Raw genomic sequence first — 21,916 nt, 5'->3', positions numbered from 1 at the left:
TAGCAAATAGGAGGCATCCTGCATCCCTGGAGGAATGACCCAGTGGTCAAATGCTCTCTACCTGGGGTGAAGATACCTCCCTCTGAGCCTTGAATTCAGCCATATCAGTCATCTAACCAGAAATCGCTGCTGTCCAAAGTAGAAGTGGTCTGACTCAAAATCAATGGAAACTCCTTTCTCTAGACGTAAATCTTAGCCAGGGCAGATCTGTGACAACTGGTCGTTATGTGTGGTACCCAGAAGCAGCAAGCTGAGTCATCAAGGTGCTGTTTCATTCTGAGCTTCTGAAAGACCATCAAAGGTGAACGTGGGCTGGCTGATGTATCCTAGATTTTTTTTCAATTACTTTTAGCTCTGCCAACAGTAGTTCTGAGTCAAGAAATTCTTGCCATGTTTCTGCTTTGCTTGATTTTTTTCTCCTTTCTCTGCCTTCTTATTGTAAGGGTTCATTTATCTTCATGTAAGTGGATCCCAGAACATTTGGAGAGCCCTTGTAAAAATGCAGACAGACACACACACTTGCACTCTGACTCTGGTTTCTTTACTTAGGGAACTTCTTGCCCTAGACTCGGTAACAAAGAAAATCTGGTAAGTGTTGTTTTGCATTAGGAACAAACATACAATATGATACAGACTTTAATGACAAAGTGCCTGCAATAAGATTTCAGAGATAACATCCTATTGTTTCTATCTTTTGAGTACAAACTTCCCTTTTTTGTCAAATCTGTGCAAAAAAAAAGATTATTTTTGATGGTCAGCAGTGACAAACTGTAGTGATTTTCCATCTGTTTTTAACCAGATGATTGCTGCTATCCTTCAGACAGCAATGTGAGCTGGGAAGCCCCTCCTGTCGCTACCCATTTACCGTAACAAATAAATGTTTCTCCCACCTACCAGCATTATTTACTTCCTGTTCTGCTTTGGAGACATCAGGCAGTTTTCTGGCACTTTGGCCATAATGTGGCTTTAAAAGCAAGTACATCATGCTATGGGGTGAAAAGAAGGTAGAGTGATGCTGATGATTGTTACTGTTACATCAATACAGCCTTGTTCACCTTAAAAATTAATCCAGACAATAGATGTTAGCATTTACAGAAATACAAGTTAAAGTACCAAGGAGCGGGTTGCACACTTTTGTCTTTCTGCTGTGCCTTTCAGAGCCATGTGCGTTAATGCACAGCGTAACTCTGAGCTACAGAAACTTGCCATGTGGAAAATGAGGTCTGAATTTGCTGAGTGTTTATCAGATGTCTCTGTGGGGATTATTACTGTGTGTTATTTATTTGTTAACAGTTTCACAGTGGCAATGCGGGAAGACCATTATGAGCAGGACCTTGTGCAAAATTCTGCACTAATGATTAGACAAGTTAGATCCTGTCCCAATTTGGTTAGAATTTAAAAGGTAAAAACATGAAAACATGGGATAAGGGATCTGAGGGAGCCAGAACAGGCAGAGTGGGAACCAGAAGAACAAAAATAAGGATGTTGGCCTGGACACAGAGGAGAGTGCGCAACTCTTGCAAACTGTCTTCCTTGGTGAGAGGTAAGGCACATTTATAGAAATATGTACACTGCCGTTACTTGGTTAGATTCCTTGAGGATGGTGCGTTTCAATGCTGTTCATTTTGCACTTTTCACAAGCTGCCACTTTTTAAAAAAATGTTTAGGCAGGTTCTTTGAGGGTGATGAGGAAATGTAGGAGCAAGCACAGAAATTTACTTCTGTGTATGTCAAACTTTCACACATGCATCCGTCAGTGTGGTGCATACATATGAGCTGGTAGGAGGCTTTCTTCAAACAGAAGGGGGTTTGGCTGTTTGCTGAGCGATGCTATAAATGTAGATCTTTTGGAAAAATCTAAAAATGAACTGGTGCTAGTGCAAGACAACGTTTTGTTGAGTGAATGTTTAGTAAGGCATCAATAGAGAAGATGAGTATCTTCTCAAATACTATATATAGCATTTATTTCTAAATTCAGAAACAAGTTACATTTGTGAACGTAGATCTTAACTGTCAGCTGCTTGATTTTAATTGTGTGGTCCTCTTTTTATAGGAGTGATGTATTGTCTGTAGGGAATTACAGGTCATTTGCATCATCCTGACTTTTAGAAAAAGTGTCGTCAGTTCCCTCCTTCCTGTGTGAACCTTCCAGGAGCTAATCTTTATGTTTGCTTTGGAAGGAAAGTACATGCCTTGGAAGCACAGATAGCTTCAGGCCATAGTTAGACTTGGGGAGAAGGGAGGGAACAACCGCAAGCAAAACAAGATTCCAAAAAAATAAAGCAAACAAAAGTAAAGGGCTGGGTCTGGGTTAGAGCTAGATGCAGAATGGAGCAAACAGGAATGATTACACGATTACTGAAGAGTACAATGTATGCTGGTGGGAAATTAAATTTATCCTTCCATTTGCTGTGGCCATTGTAGATGGATGAAAGATCTGGTAGTGCATCTTGTTCACATTCTACTTGCAGGCCTGTTCCTTTATCTTGTTACTCTTACAGCCCTGGGGATTCCACAATTTCTTCTGCATTATTTCATAAATGGATGTTTTGTCTGGGTATTCAACCTAAATTCTTTGTTTGTGTTGCTTTTTTTTTGTTCTGTTCTGCGGTAAAGTCTCTACAATTACCTATTCAACAGCTGTCCTTGAGCTTCAGAGTGAAGAAGTGGTCTCACAAGGACATGTCAGCCTCTCACCAGCTGCCTTTCCATTGCTCTTGCTGCTCCTCAAGCCTGGTTTCTACCAACATTTTATTAATGAGTACATGTACTGCCTCCCTTCATTTCTGCAGTCTCTCACATGCGCTTTTGTCACTATTACCCATTGACAATTTGTATTAACAAGTGTTTTTAGAAGTTGCCCTGCTGCTCGGACCCAGCCCATCTTCATTTCTACTGCTCACTTTAAAAATTAAATAAATCAACATTCTGTTTGGCAGAGCTTTGTGACAATTTTCAGCCTTTCCTCCGTCCCATCTGCTCCCCCAGCTGCTCAGTCACACCCTGCCCTCCATTTTCAGTGTGCCTAACTGCAGATAGATAAAATAGCCAATAACTGTTAGTCAGGATGTATCGCTTCCCTTCCCACTGTCCCATCTGCTCCTCGCTCTCTTTCAGCTTTTCTCCCGTGCTCTTGCTTTTCTGCTTTGCTGTTATTTTTGGAAAATGGCTGCATTGCGGATGACCCAGATTCAAGGGGTGCATCGAGGTATTTGCTCGTGTGTCTATGAGGGTGATCGCCAGGGCTCAGGGATGGACTTAGTAGAGTTGGCCCGTGTTTATCTATGGATATTTTCTGAAAGAAAACACTTAGAAGTGCTTTTAAGCACTTGGATATTCTCTCTGGCTTCTGTGGAGAACTAGCAAGTACAGGCCTTACTCTTTAGCTGTGATGCAATGGGTGGTGGAAACCAAAGTTCGGGTCCTTAGGTTACAATGGCAAAAGGAACTCCAATAAGCAACATGAGGTTTTCCTCCATTGATTTTCCTGATATGCATAATGGTACCACATGTGCACCTTCTGTACTGCAGTGACTGAAACATCACATGAACATTTTGAATGTTACTTCTCGAATAAAAAAAAGCCTTCAGGAAATTGAAGGGGTGGATCTTTAGTAACCTTGGGAAGCATGCTCACTTCCCCCTCATACACTGGGAGAGGCACTAAAGGATAATGGAGGGACTAGGTGTTACATACATGATAATTGATTTGCTTGGTTTCTTCAACACAACATATTGCACATTTTGTTCTCCTATTTTAGAATTTTTATGGATAAGTTGACTGATAGGGTTAAGTGGGAGAGGATGAAATCTGTAGAGCAGATAGTAATGAGATATTCTGTTTAAAAAATAACAACTCTACTAAAAATTGTACCAGAGTATTTTTACCCTTTGAAGACCAAAGGCAGATGAAAATAAAATAATGTCATCTGTACTGTTGAAGCTTGTAGTATCAAGCACATGTTTCATGTCACTCTGGCCATAGTATCTGACAGTCTTATTCCACAGTGCATATGTTCCCATGAGAAATACTCAACTGCTTCTCCAGTTTTACCATGCTCATCTTACTTTGTCTTATGCTTTGAATATCAAGACTCTGGAAGGGTAGTCCAGAATTAAATAAACGTTGCGAATCTCTGTTTTGCTCCATGAAGATGTATGCTTGCTTAAATTTCATCAAGTTTAGTTCCCTTACATGGGAGTTGTTAAATATTCTCAATATGAGCAAGCTTGATAACATCACTGACTTTATGTAGAAGTTCGCTCTAATCTGTCCCAGTGCAGCTATATAAATGAGTTGCATTGCGAATGCAGCACGAGTAAGTCTCTTCCATCTTCTGAGTGCTTGCCAAGAACTTACCAAGTAATTTCTGTTAGGGGAGGCTTCTTGTTGCTTGTTATCCCATCATCAAGCTGATTTTGCAGAGTGATGGAAAAGGAGCACCCCAGTTCCTGAGCCCTCCTGAAAACAGCATAGCATGTGACATGCTCCCAGAACAAGCTACTGCAGCAAGCTCCTGCATGCAAATTCAGCAGCCCTCTGAATAAAGAGCATTTGGAGCATGCCAAATCACCATGGCGCCACCATTGTTGCTAGAAAAAGGTACAGAATAAGAATGCTTGCTGTGGGAAGGTGTAGGATTGGGTCTTTGATAAAATGCTGGGGAATATAGTTTAGTAAAAGAAGACTTTAGTGTGATATTTGGTATAGGACTGCCTGGTTTTGACTGCTGTGCAGAATTCCATCTTGGGTGTCCCTCAACTTCCACGTGGGAGGATGGATGTGTATTCTTATCAACGTTCTCCAAAGTATTTTCTCTTTTGTTGACTAACTGTGAGGTGTAAACATATTGAGGAAAAACACTTCTTGACTCTCAATTTCTTCACTCCATGCCATTCAGTAATATCACTGTACCATGTACATCAGTGAATATGCAAATCTTTTGTTGATGAGCTCTAGTTCACCTTAGTTCTTTAAAATGATTCTGTGCTTCCTGAAGCCACTTTGACTGATAGTGATATAATTGCCTTGCAAAGTAAGCAAAATAAGAGCATTTTAAGAGATAAATAGGAGTATTTATCTGACTTCTAACTTCCACCATGTACCTTAACTTGACTCTTAATTCTAATCTAAATAATCTATTCTGGTGTGTATTGTCTTTCATAAACGGTCTTTCTCAAGAAACAGCTATTATACACACTTCCTATTTCTGGTGTAGTTTTCAATTAGAGGTTAAATATGAGATGCATGTATAACGGGAAATGGATTTAGGAATAGGAGGGTTTGGACAGTGCAAAGCTTTTCTGTCCTGTCTTCTTTCACCCCTCTCAAACACATACAGAAATTTACTTTTCAAGGTACCCCATTACAATAGTACCATTTTTTTTTAAGATGACAGAGGGCCAAGTTGAGAGAGATCTGATGGTAGCCAATTTTACTAGATCCACCAGCATGCAGAGATAGGTCTTTCCCAACGTTAGACACAAATGATGTCCACAGCCGATCTTTATTTACAGCAGGAACTGGACTGAAATGCCAACCTGAACTCCATTCAGTTCCAGGAAAGGTGGCCTGAGCTAACCTTTTAAAGTCACCTCCTGTGTTATATTGCTTGCCCCTGGACTGATTATCCTGGCGATGTGTATTTTAAAGGCTACAGTCCATTTATGTTGCACTAGGAGATAAAAAGTGTCTAGTAGAAGTAAAGTATTATGAAGTGTCGATGTTAGGTTACAAATAGTGACTCTATCACAAATAGTGATGAGTTCATGACTGCGGGAATGATGAACTATAAACTCCCAGTCAGTCCCGAACTTGTGATGGATTTGCTGCTCCACTTGGATGCATGTAAGTCCATGGGGCTTGATGGGATTCATTCCAGAGTACTCAGAGAGCTGGCTGATCGCAGAATCACAGAATTGAAGGGGTTGGAAGGGACCTCGAAAGGTCATCGGGTCCAATCCCCCTGCCAAAGCAGGTTCCTTAGAGCAGGCTGCCCAGCTAGGCGTCCAGACGGGCCTTGAACATCTCCAGAGAAGGAGACTCCACAACCTCTCTTGGCAGCCTGTTCCAGTGCTCCGTCACCGTCATTGTGAAGTTCTTTCGCATGTTGGTGCGGTACTTCCTGTGCTCTGTCTTGTGGCCATTACTCCTTGTCCTATCCCCACAAACCACTGAAAAGAGGTTGGCCAGATCCCTCTGTCTCCCACACGTCAGGTGTTTGTACACATTGATGAGATCCCCTCTCAGTCTTCTTTTCTCCAGGCTGAACAGACCCAGGTCTCAGCCTTTCTTCATAGGGAAGATGCTCCAGGCCCCATATCATCTTTGTGGCCCTCCGCTGGACTCTTTCCAGGAGATCCCTGTCTTTTTTGTACCGGGGAGCCCAGGACTGGACACAGTCCTGATGTCATTGTGGGACCTCTCTCAATTATTTTTCAATGGTCATGGTAATCTGGAGAGTTCCCAGTTGACTGGAAGCTGGCAAATGTGGTCCCGGTTTTCAAGAAGGGCAAGAAAGAAGATCCTGTCAATTACAGGCCTGTCAGTCTTACTTCAGTGCCTGGTAAAATTATGGAGAAGATTATTCTGGGAGTTACTGAAAAACACCCGAAGGACAATGCAGTCATTGGTAACAGCCAACATGGATTCACAAGAGGGAGGTCATGTTTAACAAACTTGACTTTGTTTTACTACAAGATCACCCTGCTAAGTTGACCAAAGGAAGGCCGCTGATGTAATCTTTCTGGATTTCAATAAAGCTTTTGATACTGTCTCTCACAGTATCCTTCTAGACAAAATGACCAGAATACAGTTAGATAACAGTAAAATAAGTTGGGTGAACAATTGGCTGACAGTTCAGGCCCAAAGGATTATAGTAAATGGGGTACATCAGGCTGACGACTTGTCACTAGTGGATTTCCCCAGGGATTCGTTTTAGGACCAGTCATCTTCAATGCAATGTTTTCATAAAGTATTTGTTTGTAGGACTTGAAGGTTTTTTGTGCAAGTGTGTGGAAGATAACAAATTGAGTGGAGCTGTTGATTCCGTCGAGGGTGGTGAGGCCTTACAGAGAGGTCTAGACAGGCTGGAGAGCTGGGTAATCACCAACAATATGAAGTTTAACAAAAACAAGTACCAAATTCTGCACCTGGGAAGGGACAACCCTGGCTGTACATACAGCCTGGGGGATGAGGTACTGGAGGTCAGCCCAGCAGAAAGGGATCTGGGGGTTTTGGTTGACAGCAAGCTGAATATGAGCCAGCAGTGTGTTTTGGCAGCCAGGAGGGCCAACTGTATCCTGGGGTGCATCAAGCACAGCATTGCTAGTCGGTTGAGGTAAGGGATTGTCCTGCTCTGCTCTGCAATTGTGCGGCCTTACCTGAAGTACTGTGTGCAGTTCTGGGCACGACAGTAAAAGGAAGATATAAAACTGTTAGAGAGTGTCCAAAGGAAGGCTACAAAGATGGTGAATGGTCAGGAGAAGACGCATGAGGAGCGGCTGAGGTCCCTTGGTTCGTTCGGCCCAGAGCAGAGCAGGCTGAGGGGAGGCCTCATGGCGGCCTGCAGCTCCCTCACGAGGGGAGCGGAGGGGCAGGCGCTGAGCTCTGCTCTCTGGGGACAGCGACAGGACCCAAGGGAACGGCATGGGGCTGGGACAGGGGAGGGTCAGGCTGGGGGTTAGGGAAAGGTTCTGCATCCAGAGGGTGGTCGGGCACTGGGACAGGCTCCTCAGGGAAGTGGTTATAGGACTGAGCCTGCTGGAGCTCAAGAAGCATTTGGACAACACTCTCAGACACAGGGTCTGATTTTTTGGTTGGTGCTTTGGAGACCCAGGAGTTGGACTTGATGGTCTTTGTGGGTCCCTTCCAACTCAGGATATTCTGTGATTCTAAGTAAGACTGAGCATCAAGGAAGGATGTAAATCTAAGGGTATCATCCAGGCAACTATAGCTTCATTGTCATTTTAACACAAGGTATTCTTTCACTACTTTCTCTCCTGGCAGTATTTCTAACAGGAAGAGAGAGGAGAGAAGGAGACAGCAAAACAAGGAGACAGTTTCTTCTTTTCCAGAGAAACACCACAAATCCATAACAGCTGCTTGTGTTGTGGCAATGGAATGTATTGGTAAAGGCATTAAATAGGATGATGAAGAATTGTGGGTGTGATTTTTTTTTTTTGTCTGCTTTGATGAAAATGACTTGTAGATTGAGAAAAAATCTACACGCCAGTAGATATTTAAATCACGAACATTACAATGGATTATCAAGACCAGCCTCAGTCCTTTTTCATACGTAAATTAATGCTTCCAGTGTAATAATTTGAGCACAATAACTGCTCAGGTACTTCTATAGTTAGCTTTTTCTAGATGACATGAGATTTTTAAAGAACTTTTAATTTTTTTTTAACCTTTGTTGCAGCTGGGTAGAAGCTGCAGAGACATCAAATCTAAGACCCTCAAGAAAATTTGTACTACTTTTTGGATCAATGCCTTGCAAAGTTAATGGAAATTAGCTACAGTACAGCCCAGAAATGGCTTGGTGTTTGTCTAAACTGTTCCTGTCTTAAACTGCTCCCTTATACCTTATAAATGACCAGAGGCTTTTATGGTACATACTACAGTTCATTTGTACTGTTTAACATATAGCACTTTTGTAGAGGGTGATACATTATATGTGACAGTTTTATTTATTTTTTTAGTAACTGTATTCATTTATTAAAAAAAAAAAGTGTCAGAGCTTTTATAGCTAGACATGTTGTTTGTCTTAGTCTTACTGCGTTGGGTTGCAAAACAGGCAGACCTCACAAACTTAACAGGTCTAATCAGTGCCTTGGTGGAAAATGCAGTCAAACACAAACTGTCTGATGGATTGCCCATCTCTAACGCTTTTTCCTAAGTGAAACTGTTTGTCTATGGAGTTGACATAGAAGTTTGTTAGAGAGAAGGAGAGTGAAAATAGATCTGGTGGTAGACTATGTAAATAAGCTACAACTCAGTCAGAATTATCCAACGTGGTGTGAGCAGATGGTAAGCTTGGTGACTCTGAACACAGAAGGTCATAACACAAAATGACCACAACTGTCCCTTATTTAATCTTAGTTTTTAACATGGATTTACTAGCAAGATTTGGAACATTTCATCTGTGTGTGTACATTCATGTGTTCTGAAAAGGCTTATGTTTTTATACATGCAAATACACGTTCATACTCTGCATTTCAGAAGGAGACAAGATATCCTCTACCTGTCTGTGACTGAAGGAGAACATTATGGGCATTTTTGGGAATGCAAAGTACTAGAAAGCGAAAGAGTTGTTTCACTAACTGCCTGTGTCTGTGAATGTTAATATACATACCTTAAATTCTCCTCCCTTTCCCTATGATGCCCTAGTTTTGATCCAGAGTTTTAAGAGGAAAGTCTCAATCTCTGTGTTCATATATGAATATTTTTCCCAGTGCTATATGGAAGATCAGCTATTATAGTATTGCGCATACAGGTTGACAGAAGCTTATCTATCCCCATTGTTGTGATGACTGAGATAGACTCATACACTAGATACCAGAGATGTACTTTGCACTAATATGTTAAAGTTATATTTTCATGTTTGTAATTCATTTATTTGAAATTTTGTGACTTAATAATCTATAAGTTGAAACATTTGTTTTGATGCATATCAAACTAGCAATTTAATTGTCTGGGAATGTATTTTTATGTCTGTTGTTCAGGTATGTGAGCATGAATTCTAGTCTGGCTGCAGCTATTAAAGATTTATTACTGTTTTTTTTTTTTTTTATACTACAGTCACAAGACTGTTTGTTTTCTGCAACATCAACATTTATGACTTGAAGGCTAAGCACCTTGTGATATTTTCCTTAGTTCCCATACACTGGCAATGCTCATCACTTTGCAAGAACCATTCAGTCTTTTGCAGATTCAGGCACTATGTAAAGAGGCTTTCAGCCTGGGGACATGATGAACAAGATATTTTTTTCTTATGCAGTACTGTAATGAGGCACTATTTCCCCATATTGTGCTATAATGATTTTTATGACTTAACAACTGAGAATTGTAAGAAGCTAAAACTTTCTCATTCTTCTTTCACTGCCTTTCTGCAGTTTCCCTGCTGCACTTGCACCTCAGGTGATAATGCAAAATACAAATGTAGAAAAAGGTACGCTAGTATATGACGGAGGGAGACTTGCTTTATTTGTATCATTAGGACAGTACTAAGAGCCAAGAGCTTTACAACAGATCTGTACTTTTTGAATATGAGCAGTAATACTTGCAATGAAAAAACATTGGGATTGCATGTGTATTTAAGTCACTTTTATAAGGAAATATCTGTTTATTAAGAGACTCATTCCAGTAACCCACTCTGATCTGACTCTAGAATCTTTCAGTGAAGTCTTATTAATCAACCAAAGCATTATTGACTTCCAAAATATTTTATGCTACTTGATTTGTACTGATGTGTTTTACACCATACTGGAATCTATTGCATAGTTTTATCCACCCCAGCAGCTTGTTGTTAGTGTTCACATCCATCAACAAAAATTCTTCAAAGACTACGTTTAAGAAGCAAAGAATTAAGACACAGAATGTGTAGAGAACTGTGTCCAGTTCTGGGCTCCCTGGTATCAGAAAGCCATGGATATACTGGTGTGAGTCCAACAAACGTGATGAAGAGGGGACTTGAGCATCTGCCATATGAGGACAGGCTCCGAGAACAGGGACTGTTCAACATGGAAAAGAGAAGGCTTGGGGGTGTCTTACAAAGCGTATAGGTACCTAATAGTGTGGGGGAAGAAACTAAACTTGGCACAGTTCTGGGCAACCTGTTCTAGCTAACAACCCTGCTGTGAGCGGGGGTGTTGGACTAAGTGACTTCCAGAGGTCCCTTCCACCCTGACACCCTGAACTACAATTCAACACTGCTTTATATCATAAAATCTGGCCCTAACCTAAATGACATTGGTGGGAGTTCTGCTAGATATGTTACAAGCTTTGGGATCTGTTCCGTAAGGATTTGAACTTTGGTATAAAAGTTGTTTGTCATAACTACAATGTCTTTTTTTAACATTGCTTGAAAAATTGTAGGGGTTGTTAAGTTCATCTGCACCTTTTGTTTCGGCCCTCAGGAGCATTTCTTCTCGCCAAGAATTCGTCGTCGACTTCATGCCGTCCTAGCATCTGTTTGCACTTCGATGTTGATTTTATCAAACCTAATATTTCTTGGGGGAAATCATGTTGGAAAAATCTACTGGAACAGGATCTTTATGGAAGGCAAGTTTATTTTTATGTGCTTTCTATATAATAGAACTTTCCAGAATTTACCATGGATGTGCTGAGCCAGGTACTTCTCTCAGTGCACTAGTTGGGAGTAACTTTTTTTTCTGTTCCTGTTCAAAACTAACAAAAATCTGTCTGATAAAATCTAAATAATGATGCATGCTGCGTGACTGCAAAGTAACTTTGAATTTCTCTCATAAAGTGCAGAAAGGGAGTTATCAGGCATCTCTGTCAGTGAAATCACTGAAGATTGGTAATATATATGTGACAGGTTAGCCAAATGAGATTTTTTTCCTGCTCTGTATTTCATGTACATCAGTAAGAGAAGGTATGCTAAAGCTAACCCCATAGATTCTGCAGAAGGTTATTGAATAACATCTGCATAATACAGCATAATTGAGCAATTAGTTTTTTGGCAGTGGATCAATCAGGGTAGGGACCTTCTGAATACTGAAGCTAGAGTTTAAGTATACGGGAACTTGGGTGGTGGTATAAGCTCATGGTGGTATTGGGAACAAATCCAACTTTATTTTTTTTGCTAGAGCTCAGTTCAGGTGGGACCAGTTCACTTCTTAGGTTTTCATGGCTGCTAGGGCCCTACTGTGTCAAACAAAGATCTTGTAGAGAAATATTTCTTCCTAGCCAGAGAAGTACTAGTAGTCTTCTGTGCTTAGAAGATTTCCACTATGAGGACCGCCGTTATCTGTTGCTCCTTTGTGCAGTCTTTTCTCCACGTGTTCCGTGTGGTGGTTTAGAGGTCAGCTCTGGGGTCTTACTTAAGAATCCTAAAATAATGAAACAATGAACAAGTAAGTTTTGTACATAAAATGAATTATTTTTCTTCTGTGTTCAAGAGATAAAGGTTGAAAAAACATTGAGAAGGTAAAATTTTCATCATAACACATAGCTGAAGCTTTTTTAATACTAGGCAGGGAAGATGGGGTGAAATACTTATTCATGTTTGGATTTTTGGTCTGAAAACATAAGAGATTCATCCTCTATTTTCTTAAAAACCTCTGTTAAATTGTTCCCCTCCTCCCAATCAGTTGGCTAATAGTTTCAGTATAAAAATAAAACTAAGAGAATAAGTTTGGAAGTAGAGTTAGACATCAATTTGTATGGATTAAAAAAAGTATCTACTGAAATTGTCCATTTCATGGTTATAATTTAATGCAAAGTATTTTCTAAATGCAATCTATATATTATAAGTGGAGAAAGTATGTCTTCCTCATCAGAAGGATTAACAGTTGGCAGAATGCTGATTTTTGCATTGAAGAAGGACAATGTTTTAGCAAGTTGAGCAGTATTTTATTAAACCAGATCAATTATCGACCGTTTTTCTAGAGTTTTTGGTTTTTTCTTCATTTTATTTATAATTCTTTGGTCTTCTGTTTGTCTTATGCTGTGAGCGCATGTAGTTACCTCAGTATGAAGTTCCAGGTGTCTGAGATATGAAGAGCAAATGAGGTCATTTGCAACAGGGTTTCACAGACTGGTAGAGGTTGGAAGGGACCTCTGGTCATCTGGTCCAAGAACCCTGATCAAGCAGGGACACTATGCTTGATGTATTTCCATGATGTGTTTATCAAATTAATTTTATTTTAGAACTTTGAAGCTTTTCCTTAGTGCAGCTTATACTCTACTAGTAGGAATCTAGGTGATAAGATTTATATGCCTGTATCCTCAGATCACACAGATAACTATGCACATATTCTACTACTGATCCTTACAACTCACATGTACAAATTGAAAATCAGCCAAGATTTTGTTGTATTCAAATTAAATACTTCAATATGAATTGTATGGTCATCCCTTTTAGCCCAGGGACAAGTGAGATGATCTAGTTTTCTGTCTTTGAGTTTTTGTTATTAACCTTGTGAGAAATTAAACGTAAATATGCTTGACTTGCTTGGAGAAGTAGGAGTGGTAGTAGTGGGTGAGTGGCAAGGGACCTCCAAGCCACTTCTCTACATAATATACATGCCTGTGGCTTCACATGTGGTAGACACAGCAATATTATGCTATGCAGTGTATTAGTAAGACATACTGATCATGTATCTATTTGATTGAGTGACTAATTGTTACCTTTGGGTTGAAAGAAGAGCATGCATGTAGTGAATTTCTGGTAGAAAATATTAAAAATAATGTCCTTGCTCTATTTAAAGCTTTTAATCTGTTTGAAATTCATTTTAGTTCAGGAAACCCAAGCAGTATCTTTTGTACCACTGTAAAACCAAATCTAGAGAGTAGTCATTTGCATTTGCAGGACACCTCTGCATTTTCGGCAACATGCGCAGCGGGATTGAGGTTGGTTGACTGAAAAAGCAGGGGACTCTGCAGCAGTAGTGTGAAATAAAATCCTTTTGAGGTAAGGAATAGAGATCAGCCCAAAAGAAAAGCTGTGGAAAGAAAGCTGTTCACCTGCATGCACATCAGCTGCACAGGAATAATAGTCAGTTCCCTTCCTTTAAATCCCACAGAATTATTTGTACAAAGACTTGTATATATAGAAGTAGGAAGAAAACAGAAGGAGAATAGATAATCATTCCACAGTTACAACCGCCATTTGTAGATCACTAGCAAAATTATTCAAGGACACGTATGCCAAATTTGAACAATAAAATACATCTCAGGGCAGGAATCAAATCTCCAGTTTTAGGTGGAACTTCAGGTGTTGTGTGTGCATGGAATTGCCAGGTCTGGCAAGGAAGCAAACATCAAGAACATCAGCATTTTAAAACCTCAAATGCCCAGTGTATTACAGTCAGAAATTGAATTATATTGTGTAATACCTAAAAACAGCACTTAGAGAGAGGCTTCCAAGGAGGTGACATTTTCTCTAACCAGACTGAAATACATGGAAAGATCCAGGGATGCTTCCCTCTCAAACTTCCAGGACTCTGTATCCAGTTATTCCTACCCTATCACTCCCACCATGTGCACTGAATTTATCAAAAAACAGAGTAGTGTCTGTATAGGTGTTGAGCATGTAGTAGAGATACTTGTTCATTAGTATATGTGTGACAGTGACACAGATTTAAAGTGGCCAACTCTTAAATGGAAGTTCTGGTCAAGGTAAAGATGTACAAAATGACTTGTAGTTCTGCTGTTTGGTTATGTGGAGAAAAGGCTTTGAAGAGGATCTACTGTGTTCTTTTGCAAAGACTGAGTATTACGAAAAGTTTATATAGTTGTCTGAGAATGTGGAGGAGAGGACATAGATCTGAGAACCATGCAAGTGAGGTACCGCTGCGATCAAAACTGTTTGGGTTGCTTTCTTCCTAGAAAGGAACAGGATCTAGATGAGGATATTTTTCATATGTGGTAAGCTCTGGATGCTGTAATACCCCTTGCCGTGCCATATTTATCCCTTTTCTTTTTCTGGAATTCTTGTTTGACTGGCATTTGAACTGTTTTGGAGTGCCTTGTCAGTGCTTTCTGCAGATCCCATTCCATTGACAAAGAGAGTTTATATTTGAGCATGCCAGGTAGCAGCAATTTTTAAAGGTCTCCTTTCTTCTTATGGAAAATTAATTTATCTGACTTAAACATGAATTTCTGTGCATCATTAAAAACACTACTGTCAATTATGATATCAAATGTGTGTGTTTCTTATTTGTATGTGTTAAATTCTTAAATTTGTTCTCAGACTCTTTGGACCATCCATATTGTTTGTTTCTAAAAACTTAACTTAGGGTTAGGGGGTTTTGTTTGGAAGGGCTCTCTCCTGGTCCTGGCATTGTGCAATGCTTTTGGTTAAGAGGCTTAATTATCTTACCAAGCGTGGCCAGAGGCATTAAGCTGGGAGGGGACACAAGTGTGTTGGGTATTGTTAAATGCATAAAGTGTATAAAATGATTCATGTTCTTTTCCTGGTTGGTGAGGAACAGAGTCCAGATCAATGAGGAAAATGCACAGTGCATATGAAGTGTATTTTACTCATGGACATGGGACAGCTATTGTTAAACTTAACTATAAACCAGTATTTAAATATCCAATTTACCTCACTAAAGTGTGAGGAGAAGAGTGCCTCTCCTGAGGGCAGTTCATCCCACATACATCTTAGCATGAGATGAGATGCACTGGCACTCTTCACTGTGTTCAGAGGTGTTTTGTAGGGACTAGTCTAGATCAGATTAGACATCTAACCTTTGAGAAGGTGTCCTTTAGCAGACATCCAGCAAAGAGTGAATTTCACCCCCAGTTAGAAATGATTTACTGCAGGAGTACAGAATGCCTGGCTAGGCAGAAGTTCTGCAGTGAAGGGTATCTGACCGTTCTACCAGACTGCAAACTTTGTGAATCAAAAATGTCATACCAGTTCCAACAAAAATAGACCTTATGCCAAGATGTGTTGACAGCAGTGTAAAATGCGTAAAATAACCTCCTCTCATACTTGATGTTCTGAAGTTTAAAGTTAAAATAATGTCCAATTTTGGTTACTGCAGTTAAAAAAAAAAAAGAAAAGAATCATCTGACAATTAGGGAGAGTGGAATACAGTAAAATGGTGGGAAGTCTGGGAGCCATGACCCTAAAATAAATGGCATTGTTTTGTTCTGAAAGGAAAGTATTGTGGGGAGGAATAAGTAAATAGAAGATTCTGCAAAGAATTCTGTTCACAAACTGGTCTCGATTTCCAGTGAGGTCAGGAGAAGAAAAAATAACTGTACAATTTAGCAAGGAAGCTTTAGTTGAGGTAGGAGAAACTTTCAAAATGTGAGGCATGGTAAATAACTGAAACATGTTACCAAGGTAAGCTGTTGGATTGCCATCTTTGGAGGACAGTCTCCAGGTAGATGAAAATCTTTCAAGCAATGTAGAAAATATTGATTTCATCTTGGTGTAGGAGGAACCTCCAAATGGCCTCCAGACCCATTCCAAGCCCTATTTTCTGTGGGTGGTTTATCAGCAGATAAAGCTGTTTACGTGATACAGACAACTCTGTGTGGCATCGCAGGATTTTTGTTTGGGTTTATATTTTTCTTCAGCAAATTAAGGACTTTGGTAATGTATAAAATTGCAGTTTCAGGAACATTTCTTTTTGAAGTTTGGCAATCAGGTAGTGGAAAAAGCCCTTAGCACTGTGACCAAGATACAATATAGTGGAAGTGATGGTGCAACTTTAAACTACCAACAAATACTCTCATGGAGAAGTCTGAAATATTTCCTGTTTCATACTTGCTCTTCTAGCATTCAGGATGGAATGTGTAGTGCTATATATGGATATTTCATTAGATACATTTCTGAGAGCGTTTAAAACGAATTGTACTATACAAAACTAAAGCTGGTTTCCAAATGTCCAGTATTTGTTCCCTAACTGAAGATGGGGAGGCCTTTATTTTGCCTCCAGTTTTCCCTTTTGGCTTTCTTCTAAGCAAAATCAGATCCTACGTTGATTAGAATTCAATTATTTGATTAATTTATAGGAAAAAATGAGATTTTCTTGTCACTACCAAATGATTATCTGACCAACTTTATGGAGGTAGGGAGCCTTTGAAATTCTTCTCCTCAGCTCTGCAACCCTATCTCATACTGTGTTCCATGGGATATCTTAGCCATTGACTTGAAAGTGGGAATTTCCATGATAGTGGCAAATGGTATTTGAAGGTTTGAGTGAACCAAAGAGTTTGGTGTGACGCATTTGGTATAACATGCATAAATGTGGAATTTTTGGCTTGCTTTGGCAAAAATAGTACATCGTTATCTTATGATGTTAAACTCAAATGATGTTGTTTAATTACACTATATCACAGTATTGAAGATTATTTTCCGAACTTATATTTGTTTCTTTTTAAGTAAATCATCTAGTGAATGAATTGAGAGTTGCAAAGGGTATCAGGCTCCTTCGAGATATGGTCCTGGACTACTGTTGTCTTTAAAAGTTTTGCCTTTGATTCTGAAGACAGTAAAATTAGGTCCTTTCTCTATTTAAAAAAAAAAAAAGTTCCTGTGTCAGTTATTGCATGCTGTGGTCTGGCTCGTGTAAGATCATGCCTACCCATATCTGACTAATGTTGCTGATCATATGCCTCATTTGCTGCAGTAATGAGTGTAGGGAAAATGTCTCAGGATGACCAGCAGTTCACACAACAGCATCTCTCCTTTCAGAAGCTTTCTGAATATTGCTAGTTAGCTTAGTTAACAGACTTAACGCGTTTTAAGGGCTGAAGGAAGTTAACAAAAAGAAGTGGAACAAATAAGTTAGAATTTGTTATTGAATAGAAGTGTTTTGTTGGACTTCTTAACTCTGAGGTGTTGCCATGTGTACGTGTGTTACTACATAAGTATTAGGAGCCATATTGCAGTTAAATAACTTCTGAGACTGGTAGCAGATATCCATAACTATCTAGACACGAAGGGGCTTTAAGTTACAGGAAGAATGAAATCAAGTAGCAAAAGACCTGAAAGGAGGCCCCCAAACCTGTCAGCTAAGCTGTCCCTGTGTCTGTGTGATACTTTGCTGTCTATTCTGTGCAGCTGTTACAAAGCCTTCGTTCAAATTTCTTTACAACTGAAAGAAGAAGGAGGTTTGCTACAATGACTGACTGTTCAGAGTTGGCGCTTGCATTTTTGGGTGGCCCTTGTTATGGTTTGGAAGCTCTTGCTGTAGAGTAGCTGGCGTCTGGTCCTCCAGCATTCTAGTTCCTCCAGATTTTCACTTTCACTCAGAAGTCCCACTTGCTGCTGTTATGCAGAAACTTACTTAAGGTCATTTTTTTTTTTTCTCCAAAAATACATTTATGAATGCTATATTGATGGATTGCATAATTTAGAGAAATATTGCAGAGTGGCAGGAATAGTACTAAAGATGTCACATTTTTCCAAATGATTCATTCCTCTTTATGCACAAAGGAAACTTGTTTTTGCAATCATTTATGTGACCTTGCTTGGTGGGTGCAGTTCATTGGGAAGTGAGCTGGCAAAATACCAAGAAAACCAAATTTTGGTCTGCAAAAATAAGGAGGCAGTGTTTTTTCTCCTTCACCTCCCAGAGGATTAGAGCTTTATAAAAGCAGATATTCATATGTTTGGAGGGTTTTTAGAATTGAAACAATAAAGTATGTTCTTCTGCCATTTTGTGTTGAATCATATTGGTTTGAGCTGCCATTCTGGGTGAAAACTATTGGAGGACTGCCATGTTTAAATTTAACAGTTGCTGGCGAATCTCAATAGTTTACCATTTATCTTCAAACTCTTAGGATCTGATCCTGAAATCACATCAATGAAGTAATGTTCATTGTTGTGAATTATGATGTACATGACTTAAAGAAGTAAATAAACTGCAGTGCACAGAAAATGGGGGTTGTTTGTACGTCATGTTGCCTTCTTGGCAGTTTTACTTTACAGAAAGAGAACAAGTTTGCTACCTAGTGAGCTTTGTTATCACAGGCAAAATGCCCCCAGATTTTCAATTACTTGGGCAGGTTTCGTACAGCCTTTTTCTTACCATTATGGTAATGGCGGTAAAGGTGTAGGATGTTATGGTGAGCAGTTGGTGTATCTCGGTTGGCCAAATCCGTCTTACAGGTATAACTGTGCTGGTAGCAATGTGCTTAGTGTGGAAGCTAAAATAAACGATACAGCCAAACATGCATGTTATGGTGGTATGGCAGATCAGCAGGTGCTATTTTAGTACATCTCTCAGAGACTGAAGCACTTTGAATGTGTGGAATCCTCATGTATTAAACATAGCGTGAGCATAAGAAATAAAACCAGTTTTTGTCTCAGAAAGCTTAAAATTGCCATGTCCTTGTGATTGCTCTTCAACACATGACTTATAATTCCTATAGCAGAGCTCAGCGAAGAAGTAGGAGTGTGGGAATGGTTTTAAAATTTATGGAAGAGCTTTTTAAAAAATCTTGTAACACCTCCAAAATGCTGTTCTCAGATGGCTCCTTATGCACATCAGATAGTACAACAAACATGTCAGCAGGCCATGTAGCAATATCCTCGGAACCATTTCTTCTTGAAACTGTTCTTTGGGAATTGTTAACAAGATGGGAGTAGTGCTCCTTAGTTTCCCAACGAGTGGTAGGTTAACCACTGAGGAACAGGGCTGAGCACTGCCACAGGGAGCAGCAGACTTGTTGCTTCCAGAGGCAACAGTGGAAGATGGGAATGTGGTTCCCTTGTGGTTATGCTAGATCTTTCTTGTTGTGCATTATCAGGAAGATTAATTTGTGAAGACCATTAGCTTTCTTTCCCACTCCAGGCCCTGTTCATAGTTAGTGTTGAGGGGAGGGATCTAATTTTGGACATATCTTGCAGAGGAAGAAGTTTAGTGACCCACACAGACTGTGACTGTTTTTCTTCCCTGCCATTGCACTTGCTAGCTTTTGCAAGGCAAACTAGCCCAGCCAAGAAATTTAGGAGGTCAGAGGATGCTCATGTTTTTGCCTTCTGATTCCTCTGTATGGGCACACAGCAAAAGTCTCACAGTGTCTCCCAGTAACATAGTGTTACATAAAATACATGGAACTGCTATTTTATGCTAACTGTGTCGCTATGTTTATTGAGAAATGTGTACGTATGTGAACTCATGGATGTGGTAACATGTATTTAACTGATCAGTAATAGCAATAATTTCAGCTAAGTCTTGGAACCGTCGAGTAAAGTTCTCTAAAGAATGATGCAATCTTTTTCTTCCCCTTGCTCAGAAATTTCCAGGAGCTTTGTAGCTGCTACTTCTTTCTCATCATTGAATCCTATTTCTTCCTTCTGTCAGTTCTTTTCATCTGTCTTCAAATTTTAACTAGTCCTGACTCTTTCGCTTTTTTCAAATGCTCATTGAGAGAACAGTTCCCAAATACAGAAAGTAACCATCTAACAGCAGGAACTGGAACACCAGCTGTATTTAGCTTTGCAATCATTGAGACTTTCATGGCAACTTTCTAAGTTGTTTATTTTCTGGAAAGTGAAAAACAGCATTGTGGGGTTCCACAATTATTGCCACTTAGAGCCTGCTAGATCGAATTTTCTCAGCCCTGGAAGTAACATTAAAACTGCCACACAAGTTTGAATGGAGACTCTTTTTTTTCCAAATGCCAGACCTGCATATCAGCTTGAGATCAGAAAATCAAGCTGTGTTCATTCTGGCTCTTGCATCTCTAGCAGTGAAGTCAGAGATGCTCTTAACAATTGTGTTGTGAAGGTACACGGGCTACAGAGGAGGCTGTTGTCTTCTAAAAGATGGGTCACCTGTGCCATAGGAAAGAAAAGCAACAGGAATGAACCGAGCATAAGATAAAGTTCTTAGACTTAACTTTAACAATCCTAGAAATGCTACATTTTTTCTGTTAGTGCATGTTACTAAAAGTATGTAGCTGAGATACTAGACTAAATAAATGCAATAAATATTAATATATTAAATTCAGTTATAAAGTCAGAGATCATCATAAGCTCTCCCACTTACTGTCACAAATTACATCTAATGCTTGCTGTTCATTCTGTAGTGAAATAATGATGAATTTTAGAGCAGTGAAATTCCTCAAAAACATTTATTCTAAATAATGGACTTCTGATATTAGGGTGGTTTTTATTAACAAGATGTTTTCATAGAATCATAGAATATCCTGATTTGGAAGGGACCCATAAGGATCATCAAGTCCAACTCCTTTTCCATTTTATCTTTCCCTTTTCTCACTTATTTGAAAAAATCCTGTTATAAGGAGAGCATATACTGAAACCCAGTTGTGATGTGTTAGTGTGGATATCTTGAAGGTGTTGAACTTGCATGGTTAATAGATTAACTTAAAAGCATGATACAAATGTCTTTGCCCTCCATGATTTAACAAGATCCAGCATTTTACTTCTGACAGTTGTTGAGATACCTGAGTCTTTTTCCACAAATCCCTGTGAAGCTGCCAGACCAGTGTAATTTCACCTGTTTTACTAATTAGCAGTAAATAGTGAGTCATTTGCAGCTACAGACTAACATAGCAGTATTTAAGCATCTTAACCAGAAAATATGCTCTGATGTTAATAAATGATTTCGTTATTTTTATTTTTAAGGTACTTTATTATTTGCATGTGAAAAACAGTAGATCATAGAATCACAGAATGGTTTGGGTTGGAAGAGACCTTAAAGACCATGTGGTTCCAACCACCCCCGCCATGGGCAGGGACACCTCCCACCAGATCAGGCTGCCCAAAGCCCCATCCAGCCTGGCCTTGAGCACCTCCACGGCTTCTTTGGGCAGCCACCCTCCTAGTAAATAATTTCTTACTTATATCTAATCTAAATCTACCCATTTTTAGTTAAAAGCCATTATGACTTGTCCTATCACTCCACCCCCTGCCAAAAAGTCCCTCCCCAGCTTTCCTCTAGGCCCCTTTAGGTACTGGAAGGCCGCTATAAGGTCTCCCAGGTGCCTTCTCTTCTCCAGGCCAAACAATCCCAACTCCTTCAGCCTACCTTCATAGGAGAGGTGCTCCAGCCCTCTGAGCATCCTCATGACCCTCCTCTGGACTCATTCTAATACTTCCATGTCCTTCTTGTGCTGGGGGCCCCAAAGCTGCATGCAGCACTCCAGGTGGAGTCTCAGAAGAGCAGGACAGAGGGGGAGAGTCACCTCCCTCACCCTGCTGGCCACGCTTCTTTTGGTGCAGCCCATGATACAGTTGGC

At 39.8% G+C, this 21,916-nt stretch overlaps 1 protein-coding gene across 4 annotated transcripts in view; it reads left to right on the top strand.

Annotated features, from left to right (window-relative positions):
- The window catches only part of HHAT (hedgehog acyltransferase), a 166,400-nt gene that overhangs the window by 89,616 nt on the left and 54,868 nt on the right, over positions 1-21,916 (top strand). For all 4 annotated transcript variants that reach the window (XM_080586363.1, XM_080586361.1, XM_080586364.1 and 1 more), the window contains one exon: positions 11,140-11,284. In XM_080586363.1, coding sequence (XP_080442489.1) covers positions 11,140-11,284 — 145 coding nt within the window. The remainder of the gene's footprint in view (positions 1-11,139; positions 11,285-21,916) is intronic.

Source organism: Anser brachyrhynchus (genome assembly GCF_964034855.1).
Source record: "Anser brachyrhynchus genome assembly, chromosome: 3".
Classification (NCBI taxonomy): Eukaryota; Metazoa; Chordata; class Aves; order Anseriformes; family Anatidae; genus Anser; species Anser brachyrhynchus.
The sequence above is the reverse complement of the archived record's forward strand: the minus strand, read 5'-3'. Positions and strand labels throughout refer to the sequence as shown.